At 52.9% G+C, this 13,773-nt stretch overlaps 3 protein-coding genes across 3 annotated transcripts; 1 reads left to right on the top strand and 2 right to left on the bottom strand.

Annotated features, from left to right (window-relative positions):
* Window positions 1-827: 827 nt before the first annotated feature.
* MAA_07235 (glycosyltransferase family 22 protein) lies at window positions 828-2,610 on the top strand (the record flags this gene model as incomplete). Its single annotated transcript, XM_007825233.1, has 3 exons — window positions 828-840; window positions 912-1,259; window positions 1,430-2,610. 3 exons carry the CDS (start codon window positions 828-830, stop codon window positions 2,608-2,610), a joined length of 1,542 nt encoding a protein of 513 aa, XP_007823424.1.
* A 616-nt stretch (window positions 2,611-3,226) lies between these two features.
* On the bottom strand, window positions 3,227-4,031 carry MAA_07234 (uncharacterized protein; the record flags this gene model as incomplete). The annotated part of the gene is made up of 2 exons (XM_007825232.1): window positions 3,227-3,733; window positions 3,978-4,031. 2 exons carry the CDS (start codon window positions 4,029-4,031, stop codon window positions 3,227-3,229), a joined length of 561 nt encoding a protein of 186 aa, XP_007823423.1.
* A 3,006-nt stretch (window positions 4,032-7,037) lies between these two features.
* On the bottom strand, window positions 7,038-8,378 carry MAA_07233 (NAD dependent epimerase/dehydratase family protein; the record flags this gene model as incomplete). Its single annotated transcript, XM_007825231.1, has 3 exons — window positions 7,038-7,659; window positions 7,749-8,049; window positions 8,171-8,378. 3 exons carry the CDS (start codon window positions 8,376-8,378, stop codon window positions 7,038-7,040), a joined length of 1,131 nt encoding a protein of 376 aa, XP_007823422.1.
* Between the last annotated feature and the right edge of the window lie 5,395 nt (window positions 8,379-13,773).

Here is a 13,773-nt window from a genome sequence, read left to right as displayed (position 1 = left end):
CCAGTGTCGCTCATCCCAGTATCAACTCGTACAGAATAATGACCGAGTTTACAAATATTAACGGCACTGCGTCTCTCGTCAGCGTTATTCGCCTACACACTGCCCACGAGGCGGGAAGGAAAGAAAAAAAAAGGTAGAAGCCGTACTCCGCATAATTGTCCGAATACTCGCGATTAAATGGATGATCTTTGCCTTGATGCTCGCATCGGCGCCGGTGCCAAAGGCAGGATCGTACGAGGCCGGGGAGAGATTAACTGGAGGATGATGTTTTAGCTACCAGGTCGCCAGTGACCATCGTTTGGGGCTTCCACGTATGTGTCTCGTCGGTCGCTGCCGGCGGAGGGGGATGGACGTACTGCGCGCTAGGAAGCGGTCTTCGGAGAGGATGGCCACGGCGTTGATCAGAAGCACCGTGATGTAGAGGAAGCTGCCGAAGAACAACATTGTGCCCAGGCCTTGCTGCGTGGTTCTGGTGAGGACGTGCGGTTGCGACGGGCTTGTCTGATGGATTGGGGGGTGGTTGTGAACTTGTGAATACGTGGCGGGGGATGGTTGCGCCGATCCGGTGAGAGGCAGGGACCCTCGAGCTACGTGTTGTAGTTACATAGCTAGGTAGCTAAGGTGGGTGGGTGCCCCTGCCTATCATGTCTTATATCTCATACTTTCTCGCTTGCCCTTTATTCATCCATCAATCAGAGGTTGACGGAGAGTATTTAGTACCCAGGAGCATTCACTCATATTTGCCTTGATTTAAAAAGGGAAAAAAATCAAAGGAAATGGTCTAGTGTCAGTTTTCGATTGCATCTGTATCTGTGTGCTGCATTACAATGGCGCTCGTTGGTACGTGTCACTCACTTACTCGCTCAGCCTGCTTCATTCAACTCACGGAAACACCAACTGATGAGATGCAGATGCCTTGCTCACATCCCTCATATTCATCCTTCCCACGGTGCACATCCTGATCGCCCCGCACACAAAGGTCGAGGAGTCGTTCAATCTGCAGGCCGTACACGACATTCTCATCTACGGCACCCCGACGTCCAACATCCATGAGCGCTTCCGGCAGACATATGACCACTTCAGCTTCCCTGGAGCGGTGCCGCGGACCTTTATTGGCTCGGTCCTCCTCGCGGGTCTGGGCCAGCCTGTCATTGCGCTCGTGGGGTTTCAGCATGCCCAGCTCGTAGTGAGATGGCTGCTGTGTTTGTTCAACGCTTCTTGTTTGCTCGTGTTTAAGAATGCCGTTCAACAGGCATATGGTAAGGGGACGGGGAGGTGGTGGACCGCGCTGATGATGAGCCAGTTCCATCTGGTGTATTATTTGGGGAGGACGCTGCCGAATATGTTTGCCTTTGGACTAAGTACTGCACCAGCTTTGACAGGCCCCCAGATTTATGCATGATACTGACTCTTTTTATTTTGTTCGCAGCAACGCTTGCCTTTGCCTTCCTCCTGCCAAAAGCCACGCGTCGACAAACCGTCGTCCGTGCCAAACAGGCTCTCAGTATTCTCACCTTTGCGGGGGTCGTGTTCCGCTCCGAAATCGCCATCCTCCTCGCGACGACCACGGTCTACCTCCTGCTCACAAAACAGCTGCCTCTGCGTACCGTCATTCTCGTGGGCGCCATCTCCGCCGCGGCCTCGCTTCTCGTCTCCGTGCCCATTGACAGCTACTTCTGGCAGAAGCCCCTGTGGCCCGAACTCTGGGGCTTCTACTTCAACGCCGTGCAAGGCTCGTCCTCGGACTGGGGGACGTCCCCTTGGCACTATTATTTGACGTCGGCCTTGCCACGGCTCCTCCTCAACCCGCTGGCCTTGCTACTGATACTCTTCTCTACCTTCCATCCGGCTCTGTACCGCCAGAACAAGGCCCTCCTGCTTCCCAGCCTGTCGTACATCGCAATCTACTCGCTGCAGCCGCACAAGGAAACACGCTTCATATTCTACGCTGTCCCCCCGCTCGTTCTGTCCGCCTCCCTATCCGCGAACTACATCTCGACACACGTTTCCAAGTCCCCCGTCTACAAAGTCGCAACCTTCACACTGATCCTCTCGATTCTGGCTACGCTGTCCGCAAGCACAGGCATGCTCCTCCTCTCAAGCCTAAACTACCCTGGCGGCGAAGCCCTCAGCCAGCTCTACGGCCTGACGGACAAAGCCGCAACACCAATAACCGTCCACGCCGACGTATTGACCTGCATGACGGGCCTGACACTCTTCAACCAGAACAAACACGGTCTGCCACTGGCACTGAATGATTCCTGGGATGTAGAAGCTCCAGGGAAAACAGTCTACTTATTTGATAAGACGGAGAAGAGTGAGAAGCTCGGGTGGCCGACTTTCTGGCAGCAGTTCGACTACGCGCTGCTCGAGGATACGGCGCTCGCGTTGGGAGAGTGGGATGTGGTCGGGGTCGTGTATGGATATAGCGGAATCGAGTTGCTGAGGCCGGGACAGAGGGAAGTCGAGGACAAGTACCGAGCTCTTGGGCTGGGGGCGGACATGAGGTGGTTGAGGGGCGTAGTGAGGAAGTATACGGGAGGTTGGTGGGTTGGGCCGAGGATGGCCCCGAGGATTCATGTCATAAAGCAGAGGAGGATTGTACCATAAGAGGGGGCCGTGGGATACTCACCTGTGATGGGTGCCGGCAGGTTGTAATAATATAGAAAGAGTGCCGATGCAGCAAGAGAGGCAATGCGTATTGGACCAGACGGAGGGGAAATTGGCCGCCGCGAGGTGTACAATACCTCAACACCGCAGTGCATGCTTGATGAGAGGGCAAATTGATCTCCTTGCCAGACCGTAGCATGCCACCTATTCACAAATGTGCAACGACGCAGCGGTACTATTTGGGCAGTCGTGTCGGCTTCCAATGCAGTGATGCTGGCGCAGTGACGGCCTTCAATACCCAGGAGGAGATTTGCGAGCAAGCATGTACAAGTTGAAGTGTTTGCTTGGCAAGACTACAGAAACCCGACTGATGTGGGAATATTAGTACATCAGCCCAGCTTGCTGAGACCCATCAGCTGCCGGTACATGATATATATGCGCCAAGAATTATAAACAAGACAGGCCTCGGAAATTGCCCAATGCGCATAGCTTCATGAAATACGTGTCAGTGCTGCTCATAATGGACGATGAGCTCCCCATCTTGCTTCCCTCCCGTATTCCGCCTTTGCCAACCATTTCATTAAAGCGCTCACGATTCCGACCGACCTTGCAAAACCTAGGCGTTGTAGTCGTAGACGAGGCGGAACTCGGCACGCTCGCTGCCCTTGGCGACGACAATGTTGCGGCAGTAGCGGCGCTCGCCATTGACCAGCTGGAAACCCCAGACCTGGGTGGCCGTCCAGCCGGCATCCAGGCTCTCGACGTGGCTGAAGATGAGCTTGCCGTCAGCCTCGGCCTCCCAGCCGTTCTTCAGGTAGGCGTCCTCGATCTCGTCCAGGCCGACCCATGTGCTGCGGCCCTTGACGTGGCCAAACAGCCAGTCGGTGTGGTCGCGGTAGGTGTTGTCCAGGCACCGGTTCTCCTGGGTGTTGGTGAGGCCAGAGGCGGACTGGTCGATGTCGATGTGGACGACGGTGTCGGTGGACTCGTTCGGGGGCTTGGGGGGAGCCTCGTACTGGTTCACGCTGAGGCTGATGGTGGCATAGCTAATCCCCGTGCGGATAAAGTAGCCGATGCCCTGTATGGTCAGGGCTGGATCGGTAGACTCGGACAGCTCCTTGTTCTAGAATTCGTTCCCCCGCCGGCCGGCCGGCCGCAGTTAGCAGTTTGTTTTCCCCAAAGCTAGCATTACCCACGCCGACGAAACATGTCCTGCTGGTAATTTTTGGTGATGAGGCACAAGCGTCATCACATGTGAATTACCCCACTCGTCCGCGCCACATGATTTTCGATTACCTCGAGGCCCCAGCCACAAATAAAGGTTTTACGGTGTCCTTTTGGGAATTGGAGAGGTCATCACCACTTACCACGGTCCATTGGCCGTTGAGGTTCTTCAAAGTCTTGTCCGCAGGGGCGGCCATTTTCGACAACGATCGGAAAGCCGGGTGACTGAGGATTGGGTTTTGGGGAGGGGGTTGGAATCCGGGGTTGATGGGAAGGAAGGGGAGGAGGGGCCAGGAGATGGGGGTATATAAAAATTTTTGGAAGGAGCTAGCACGAGGACAAGCTAGGAACCCTGTGGTGGGTTGTGTATGTTGACGGGGAAGGAGGCAAGTTGGGGAAAGAAGGAGCAGGCAGGATCAAGGCAAAAGATGCAGCAACAAAAAGGAGAGACGGTAGGTCCCTTATATGGTCGACTGATCTACAAATGGACCGAGTAGAGGACAGACTTGTCCACAAACTAGTTCACTTGAGTATCCAAGGTTGCAGGGTCGAGATGTCGTGTGCGACGTCGTCCAAATGTGCGATTTCATCATGTGTCTCCGGGAAGCGGAAGCGAGGCGACGAGGCTGACTGGCAACCGATTAACGGGGCACTTCTGCCTTTCCAGACCGGGGCAGTGATTCGAGCCAGTTGTGAGCGAACTCATCTGATGAGTTATCTTCTAAAGTTGGTGGACAGGCCTCGCAACGTGCTCCGTGCGGATGGGGATGGGGGGGCATGCGTGCTTAGATAGTACGTACTGTTGATCTAGGCGGCTTTGTGGGGGATGCTAGCACTACTAGTACTAAGTTACCAATGGCTTGCCTTGCGAGGCGGGTACTAGTACGTATTGAGCACGTCTTCCCTCGCAAGTAGTGACTACAAACGGAGCAGGAGGGGCATCCGTTGCTCGAGACAGTCTCCCCCTCCCGTACGGAGTGAGAAGTTGTTCGTCCGACAGAAGGGAGTTCGCAACGCGTGGTACGGTGACACGGCGTCCAAGCGTACGCCGGAGCGGGATACTACTCAGATGGCCGGAGCGCGGCGCAGCACTCTGTACCTACGTACGAGGCCTCGAGCAGATGGATGACTGGAAGCCCAACTACCTACTTAATAGGTAGCTTTAGAGTGTTGGATGTTGAATGTCGTCGATGATTGAGCTAAGAGCCCCTGCGCCCGCCGCTAACAGAGGAACAGGACTAGCCACTCGCAACTTACCACTCACCTTGGACGTGGACTTGGGTGAATTGGGTTGATGGGATCATCAACTCGGCCGGACCTCCAATTGCTCCGACGCGCTAGTCGTTTCCCTACCAAGTGACGTCCCACCGCCCAGGTGTTACCTACAGAAGGTACTCTGTACTACTACCCGGGTACAGAGTACCCCATGGAAGCTCTGTCCCCAAAGTTGGCACATTGGCGGGGTCTCCACGCTTGCAAATCTGCCCAGTGCCACCAGTCAACGAGCACGTGAGGGCAAGAAAAGCTGAGGCCATTGAAGCAACCAGCTTGCTCCTTTGTTCCAACAGACCGTAAACAGCCTTGAACTCATAATGCCTCATTTCGAGCCCAATCATCACGGGCCTTGGGACGCACCAAAGCGCAACATGCAACACGGACTATTGGCCGCTTTACTTGCCCTTCCCTTCCCGTCCAACAACCCTCCCAAGCAACGATGGTGAGGCCCCGTGGTCCATTGACGGCATCTTGCCTCCCTGTCAAGTGTCAATAGCGTAGGATCCTCCTGCTCAGCAACCCCCTTACGGGGGGGATCTCTCTCTTGCTTCCATGAGGCAAGGATACATACCTGCCTTGCAACGGCACAACGCGGCATATCGCATCTGTCAACCTGCGCCTCTTGCCTCTCCCCCGCAGGTCCTGCTCAAATTAAAGCATCTTACAAGGCATGTACCAATAAAGGCCTTCTGCCGCCAAAGTTACCCAAAGGGCACATATAGGGATCCGAAATTACACCTTTGTGCCAGGTGTGCCGAAACCAGACATCATTGGCAACATCACAGCACCCCTTCCCATTGGCTTGACATACGATGCCAAAAGACAATGCCTGCACAGAGGGGCGGTTAAGCCCTCGTCCCGGAGTAACATTCAGCATCGTCGCCCTCAAAGCCAAACCGGTATGGGTCGAGAACTGTTACAATCGCGTGGATATCTTCAAATTTCACATGTCCGCACCCGCTGTGATATTGTACGTACGGCGTAGGGGAACGCGAGATTGGTCATGCACAATGTGTTCCTTGCCTATATTGCATCAGGCCCTTGTGTCACAATTTCTCCAACTTTTTTTGGCCGACCAGGGCTGTTCTCCAAATATTACCACCCCTCCCATTCTGTTCCATGGTCTGGCTTGCTGCAGTGATCCGGGATCCATATATAGCACGTACATATGCTTGGTTGTGCCTTATCGGGGCTTGACCCCAAATCGATTTCTGTACCCCTTGGGGTCCATACTCTACATGGCTGTTACTTGCGTCACTGTTAGAGACGGAGCGTGCCAGTAACACCAGGAGCCATGGTCTGGCTTGAAATTATCCGCTATCGCTTGTATTCGTTGACACATTCATTGCGTTATGTGTCCATCGCCTACTATTGTATATACAACGGGGCGGGCGAAAAGTTGTTGACCATGCCCGGTACCAAGCTATCACCCGCTATACTACGTCATACTGTAGTGATAGTAATGTCAATATGCATTGAGGTGGGCAAATGTATCTCGCCAGATACCGAGTGGTCTAGCAATGTATGCGCCCTTACACCAACATCCTAATTGTACAATGCCAGACTCCATGCTTGCTTGGCTTGAAACTCTGGTTCAAAACAACAAATAATAAAGTGAGAAAGGGAAAAAAAACATGGGATGAAAGTATAAACAAGCCTGAAGCTCGAGCCATACTGCTTTCCCCCGTCTCATGCTCGATTTGCAAAGTTGGTCTTCGCTTTGGCATGTCTCTACAAAATATCCGCCGTCATTCATTTCGTCCCTAAAACCTGCAAAGCAAAAAAAAAAAAAAAAAGACAAAGGATGCTCATTACCTGCCATGTTCCCCATTATGATGCGTTGGTCCTGCAAAAGAAGAAGAGGAAGAAAACCAAAGAATAAAGGGAACGGATCAATGCTCTTTGTAACAAACAGTATTCTTTGCCTCTCATGGCCACCACTTCATTCTCTTGTAGCTTTCAATCACTTCCTCCACCAGTTCTTTAGTGATGACTGGCTTCTCGTATGTGAACTTGATGAGCGTCTCCAATCGGCTGCCGTCCATACTGAGATCCGTGTCCTTCAGAAGCTCCTTCTCCATGAAGGGCGTAAGAGGTCCGGGCCGAGTAATTCCTGCATCTGCAAGCAGTTCGGCCCAGGGACCAAGAACCTCGTCGTTGACGTCGTCCACCACACTGTCCAAATTCAGGCGTGCAAATGTGCTGATTAACTGACCCTGAAATCCCGTTTCAATCTTGAAAATGTCGCCAATAATAGCCGCCATCATTCCTTGGTTAGTCTCACCCTTATCCACGACGTTGAAAGTCGGCACTTTTCCCATTTCAGTAGTCCACCGGGCTTTTCCGGCGGCATACCACGCGGCAACTTCCCATAACGCTCGCGACGCATCATCGATGTGTACTGTATTAGTTCGGAGGTCCTTGGTCCACAGCCACTTCATCTCACCCTCGAGGTGCTGATAGACGCGGGCCATGCACAAAGCCGTAGCCACCCACTGCGATGCATATGGACCGTAGACATGTGGCAAGCGAACAATTACCAAATTGAGTCTGTTGAATGAGATAGAAGGTACCATGATTAGCAAGGTGGTGTTCTGCTCCAGCCGTCTTGTCGTATTGGTGCAGCGGTTTCAACTTACCCGTCAATCTTGGCCAATTCCTGCTCAGCTTGCAGTTTGAAGATTGCAATCTTGCTCCACGGCTTCAACTTGTCCGTCTCCTTGCTAGGCGAGGAGTCTGACTTGTAGACCATGCCGGTGCTTAGCTCCACAAATGCCTTCACTTTTCGCTTGGCGGCCTCCTTGCCCACTGCCATCGAAAGGTTGAGTGATCTCAGTTTGTACACTTCGTCTTCCTGAGAATATCTTGTTTCACCGCCGCAATTGAAGACATAGTCCCACTCTTTGCCATCCGGACGGTCAAATATCCTTGCCAACCCTTCTATTTCAGGAAAGTCAGTAATCAAATTGTCAGTCACGGGTCCTTCTATTGGTATCGGCTTCGACCACCACACATGACAAAAATGTGAAAATAGTAGATAGGTCAAATCCATCTAACTTACCGGGTCTGCTAGCGTCTGCCTGCATAAACTTGTCCGGGGAACAAGCTTCGGCGAACTCGGGTCCCAACCAGGCCAATTGAGGCAATACCTTGTCCACTAGCCGCACCTCTGAAGCCAGCATGTTCCTATGGATATGAAGTGCCAAGAAGCGACCAAGGTAGCCCAGACCACCGATGATTAAAACTGACGGCTTTTCGTCCGCCATCATTGGTGCAATTTGTCACCACAGAATGGCCCAAGGAGCAGGAGGTATGGCGGAGAGCTTGTCGAGGACGGAAACCTTGGATGAAGCGGGATAGCGATAGCTACTCGTGCGCCTCTTGTTTTTGTCGGACCGGCGCCTCGATGGAGTATTGAGGGGGAACACAGGAGTATGCAGTCCAAAAAACCACTCAACAGAGGCAAATTATTCAGGTCGATGACGGCGAACACAAATTCCTGATTTGTCAGTCCAAGGTGAAGGGGGGCGTGACAAAGACGACCTGGCGTCGTTTATTCTTTAGATTGAGCGAGTTCGAGTTTTGGCTGCAACGTCCTCGGTACGAGGGGGAAAGATAAGGGGAGGACTGGCAGCGAATGAAGCTTTGGGGCAACGTGGAGACGCAAACTATGAGAAGCGCAACGGCGACTTGCGGCTGTTGAGAGTGAATAGTAGAGTGAATTGGATCCGTTGAAGACGAGATGTCCTGTCCAGGCTTGAGGACCAGGAAAAATTAGCTGGCGAGGCAAACAATAAGTTCAGAACGTAGACGAGACAAGCAAAACAAGACGTGAACCAAGTGGCCAGGGATGATGGGATGGAGGGGCTCGGTCTTTATGCACCTCGACGCAGAGCCCAGGTAAAGCCCACGCAGATGCACCTCCATGTAACAGAGGCAGGCACGCTGGGCCACAGAGCCACGGTCCACCTTCAGGACAACCCTCGTCTGAGCCGCTGCGTCAATCTCGTCAGTGGTCTGCAGAGCCGCAGCTGTGCAGCTGTGTTGAACCATGTTGAACCCCTGTCTAATTGCTGCTTCGGGCAGCGCCTTGGTGGGCTACTGGTTAGGGCATTGTGGCAGCGTGAAGTTGATTCTCATCATAATGCCATTTGATGGCCATCTGAACCACCACAATACAGTCATGACATAGGTAGGTACATATGTACGGAGTATGGCCGCAATCAGAAGCAGGCACGACCTCGCTTCCCTTGTCTTGTTTCTCGTTTCTTATTGCCTGACGGGCATGACGAACGACCAGTTGCGGCAGGCACGAGGCAACCTCTACAGACGGCGCACAGCCTTGGGAAAAGGAAATTTTTCCATCCAAAGTCAGGACCAAAACGCAGAGAAGAAAAATAAACCCCGACACAATCAGCATCCCATCCCTCATCCCACCACGGTTCGAGCTCAGACCGAGTGTCGCAGTCCGCCACCAGGTCCCATCATCATCCTGGCCCGGGACCCTTGTCGGCCCATGTCAGGCTTCGGCAGGCCAACCCCACTAGCCACCGCCAGATGGCGGTCGAGCGGGCGTCTTCCCAATCAACAGCCACATGCACCTTCCTTGGTCCAGCTTTTAGCACTCGCCACTCCAACGGTGTGCGGCGCAACACGCACAAGATGTGTACACAGGCTATCGGAGTATTGCCGTCTAATGCTCCGTATCACACGTTCTGCTTGCTCATTTTGCCGCTGTCTACCTGCTAAATGAGGAACTCAAATAGGAAGGTCACGGACTGCGCTGTGCGGTACGGAATATCGAGTCACTTGAGTCAAGACTTGAGTGCACACCACCGCACTGAGCTTCGGCTGTACATGTCTAAGAAGACGTGTCGAGTTTGCCGGGCACCGAGGACGAAGCGTCGATAGGTACCAGCTTCGTCATGTCGTCTTGTCTGTCGTCCCTCTCCACATCGCCTATCTGGTTGCCTTTCTTATTGCCAGGGCCATGCGTACCTAGGTATGTACTGTACATACTCCGTGCATGCATTCAATTGCTCGGTATACGGGGCCCGGGGCCTGGGGCTGATAGATCATAGCCTCCCTCCTCTGCACTTGGAGCAGGCTTCCGCGTGATTACTAGTACAGTGCTAGTTTTCGGCACAGACCCCTCTCCTCCACAGCTAATTTAGATGATGCAGCCAGAAGGGCCCGATTGTGCCCTCCCGCTGTGAACGACCCGAGCCGTCCGCCGCCGCTGCAGCCAGAATTGGTAGGGCGTGCTCTTGAGGATCCATCGCCCCTGAACGAGCTCTCCAAAGGCACGGCAAGGTTCCATTGGGAGTCTGCTTTAGATCAAAGAGTGGCATGTCAGTTCTATTCCATAAACGAGACTCCAACGGTTTTCGATACCACTCCCGTACCTGGCCTGTTTATCAGCTTGATCCTGATCACTCTCTGACCATGTGGTGGGCCTGGGCATATCCTTGTGTGACTCTGTGTGGGACGAACTGCACCGAGATTGGCACTGGAGACACCAGTCAACCCTGTGGAATCCATCCTGCCAGCTTTTGGAAGCCATGGTGGCCACCCGAAACCCCCTCAACTCTATGCCAGTGTCCAGCAGTCATATCTTGGTACCGTGCGCTGATGCCATGTCAGACCCAACAGGTCGGCGGCCTTGTCCACAAATCGGCGCATGTGCCCGTCGTTGAACTGCTGGCCCGCGAAAACAGCATCCAAGAAGATTGTTATGAGGGCAACCCGAAGCATCTAGCGCAGGTGTACGTACTCAGCTCGGCAAGATACTACTACGAACATACAGGGTGTTACAGAATATGATCCTACAATGTGCAACGCGCGATACCCGTGTACTCTGCCTCATCAACCCCCCACTACAGGTACTTCGTCACCGTGGCTTTCATCATCCTACATGTACTCCGTATTTGAGGGAGCATGTGCGGGGCGGCTATGGAACAGCTGAGGAGGTCTCTTTCTTCTGGAACGTTTCGCCTGCAACAATCTGGCTTGTGGCAGGGGGGAAAAACTGACAAAACACAACGTACACGGGTCGTGGGTTTAATGCAAGCAGGCCTTCGGAATGTTTCAAGTTATTATACATAAGGCATTCGCAACTCAAGATTAGGCCCCGGGAGCTTCTTCCCCACTGTTAGAGGCTCACAAGGCCAATAGATTCAACCGGATTGCATTGCAACAGGCATTTTCAATGTCTGCAAGACACGGAAAAAAGGAAGGCCTCTTTTTGTTAGTTCAACGCCAGGTTGAGCGGAACATTGAAACGTCAGTAGTGGTCTTTGGCATGATAGCCCGAGGGCCAGGGGCAAGCCGCTAGCCTCGTGACTTTAGTTCGACTCACCGTCGTTTGAAGCCCAAAAAAAAATCGCTCTCACCCAAAATACCCTTCACTAGTCCAGCAGCATGATTGTATTAATGAGCTAACAAAGATGAAAACAGAGGTCTCGGCATACATACTGCTCGTGATTTGCTCAGAGAGTAAAGCTTGCGCCCCTCCCACCCATGGCTCTCGCGAGCGGTTGCTACGTCAGGATCGGATACCTACCCGCATGGCGCCAGTGACGAGACATACCAGTAGTATTCTCAAAAAGCTTCGGGGTTCAACGAACATTGAACGGCGTCGCGGACTCTCCACTACTCTACATAGCGCTGGGGTCAACACGAAGTCAGCCACAGTATCAAGCCACTGGTACTCCGTACAGTCAATGCCTTGCTGCACGATTAGCATTGACGCATGTTTCTTTGTTGGATGCTATGCTTGACGAGCTATCAGAGGTCGGCTTACTTGTTTGTCTTTTTGCTTCTCGGCGACCGTTCCGGTCAACACACAAACCCACCAGGGACCCGAGTCAGTTCATATCCACTGTGGTGCCCGGTCCTAGTCGATGACTGGTGCATCGTTTACATGGTGTGCCTTTGAATTGGAATTGCCAGTACCAGCCTGTTCGTCCCGGAACTGAGGAAGATGACGACAGCGAGATACACGTTTTGACTGACCGCCATTGCTAGCCTGTGTGAGCATCAAGCACTCAGGTGAATATCCAGACCAACACCACGTACATGGTTTTCCAGGCCCTCTACATCTCCCGATATTTGCTCTCCATCCACTCTGGCGAGTCCCGACGACAAGGCAACCTATGCATAGAAAGAGTTCTCTGTTGGACATGATGTACTGTCTAAGCCCAGACAAGCAATAGTCTGAGTCTATGGCATACGCTTTTGCCAGGAAAGATTCTTGTTGACGCGAAAATCGAAAAAAGGCACACCATCTTGGTAGAGTTTGGGGAACGATCTGCCCCGTACAAGATTTCGGGTTCACCACATGGATGGAATCTCGTATTTGCAAGGGTCACTAGACCTAGATGTGGGTTTAGAAGCTGCAGTTGGCATCTCAGCAACTCGTGCTTTTGTCAAGCGTGGGCTGGATAGGGAGACGATCAACCGAGTTCTTCTCACCGTCTGAGTGAAGGATGAAAAGCGGCAATGAGGGAAGGGTGTGCCAGAACATTGGTGGCATCACGTCGGCTTACCATGGGACCAATGGAAGCAGTGACGGCAGGAAGGACGTTTGTTTCAAAACTCCTTGGTTTTTTCGGTGGTGAAGGATGGATGGATGTAATATGATGGCTCAACTACCCAACCACACGCAGTAGCCCGGCTGCACATTCTCAACTGGGCTTTCAGCATGTTGTACGGAGTATGTCTGGTCCCCGACACCAGGACGTAAAGGCCTGCAGGTCGGAAGATGCAAGCCATCTTATTGCTTCCTGCATAAAGCGTCGTCTGCTGCAGTTATCCCTACCTCGACGCAAGGCGCACCTGCATACCACAGAACTCCCAAGTTGACAATGCCTGTGTGCTACTCAGTACATACAGCCTCTGGCAAGATGACCCATCGCCAAGCACATGTACACTAATATCTATGGTATCTGGAGTCTGGCGGAAGATATTAGCCTGGTCCCTTGCCTCAACTGGTCAAACACGCAATACGGCGTATTATACGGAGTACTATGATATCCCCCCCCCGGTCCCCCCCTTCCCCCAATTAACGCGTCCGTGTCAGTACAACACGTTGGTTACAGAGGCTTATCACGCCGACACTACTCCGTATGTGAGCTATATTAATTTGCCGCTTCCCGTTTCCAGGACGCTGCATCCCCAGAAATGTGACGAGGCACAGTGCCATGTCCATGCGCCCCATGCCAACCCAGCCGGGTTGCCTTCCCTGGCCCTTGAAATGCACCATTGACGTGCCCTTTGTGTCTGAGTTTATGTTGTACGGGGCTGTATTGGACTGCACATGCAGCTGACCCAGGACTCCAACATGCACGCCAGCCCTGACAACCGCGCCCGCTCAGGCGGATTCGGGATCTTAAGGCTGGTGGTGATGAACTAGGGCCCCCGACTTGCTGTTGGTGTCGGTACGGGGCAAAACTTATTATACATACATAGGGGAACTGAACAATTTGTCTTGGTCACTTCTCATCTTCTCATACCCTGAGATCCTGAGATAACGGCCCGGCCCCCCACGGCGTGGAGAAGCGAACGATCCGAATCCCAAGTCTCGAATTTAATTTTTTTTAGATTCTGAGCCACGAACGTTGAGCAATCTGTTTCTTTTCTTTTCTTCAGTTTCAAAGAGGGGGG

This window comes from Metarhizium robertsii (genome assembly GCF_000187425.2).
Source record: "Metarhizium robertsii ARSEF 23 chromosome Unknown MAA_Scf_5, whole genome shotgun sequence".
In the NCBI taxonomy this organism is placed as follows: Eukaryota; Fungi; Ascomycota; class Sordariomycetes; order Hypocreales; family Clavicipitaceae; genus Metarhizium; species Metarhizium robertsii.
This window is presented reverse-complemented; position numbering and strand designations above follow the sequence as displayed.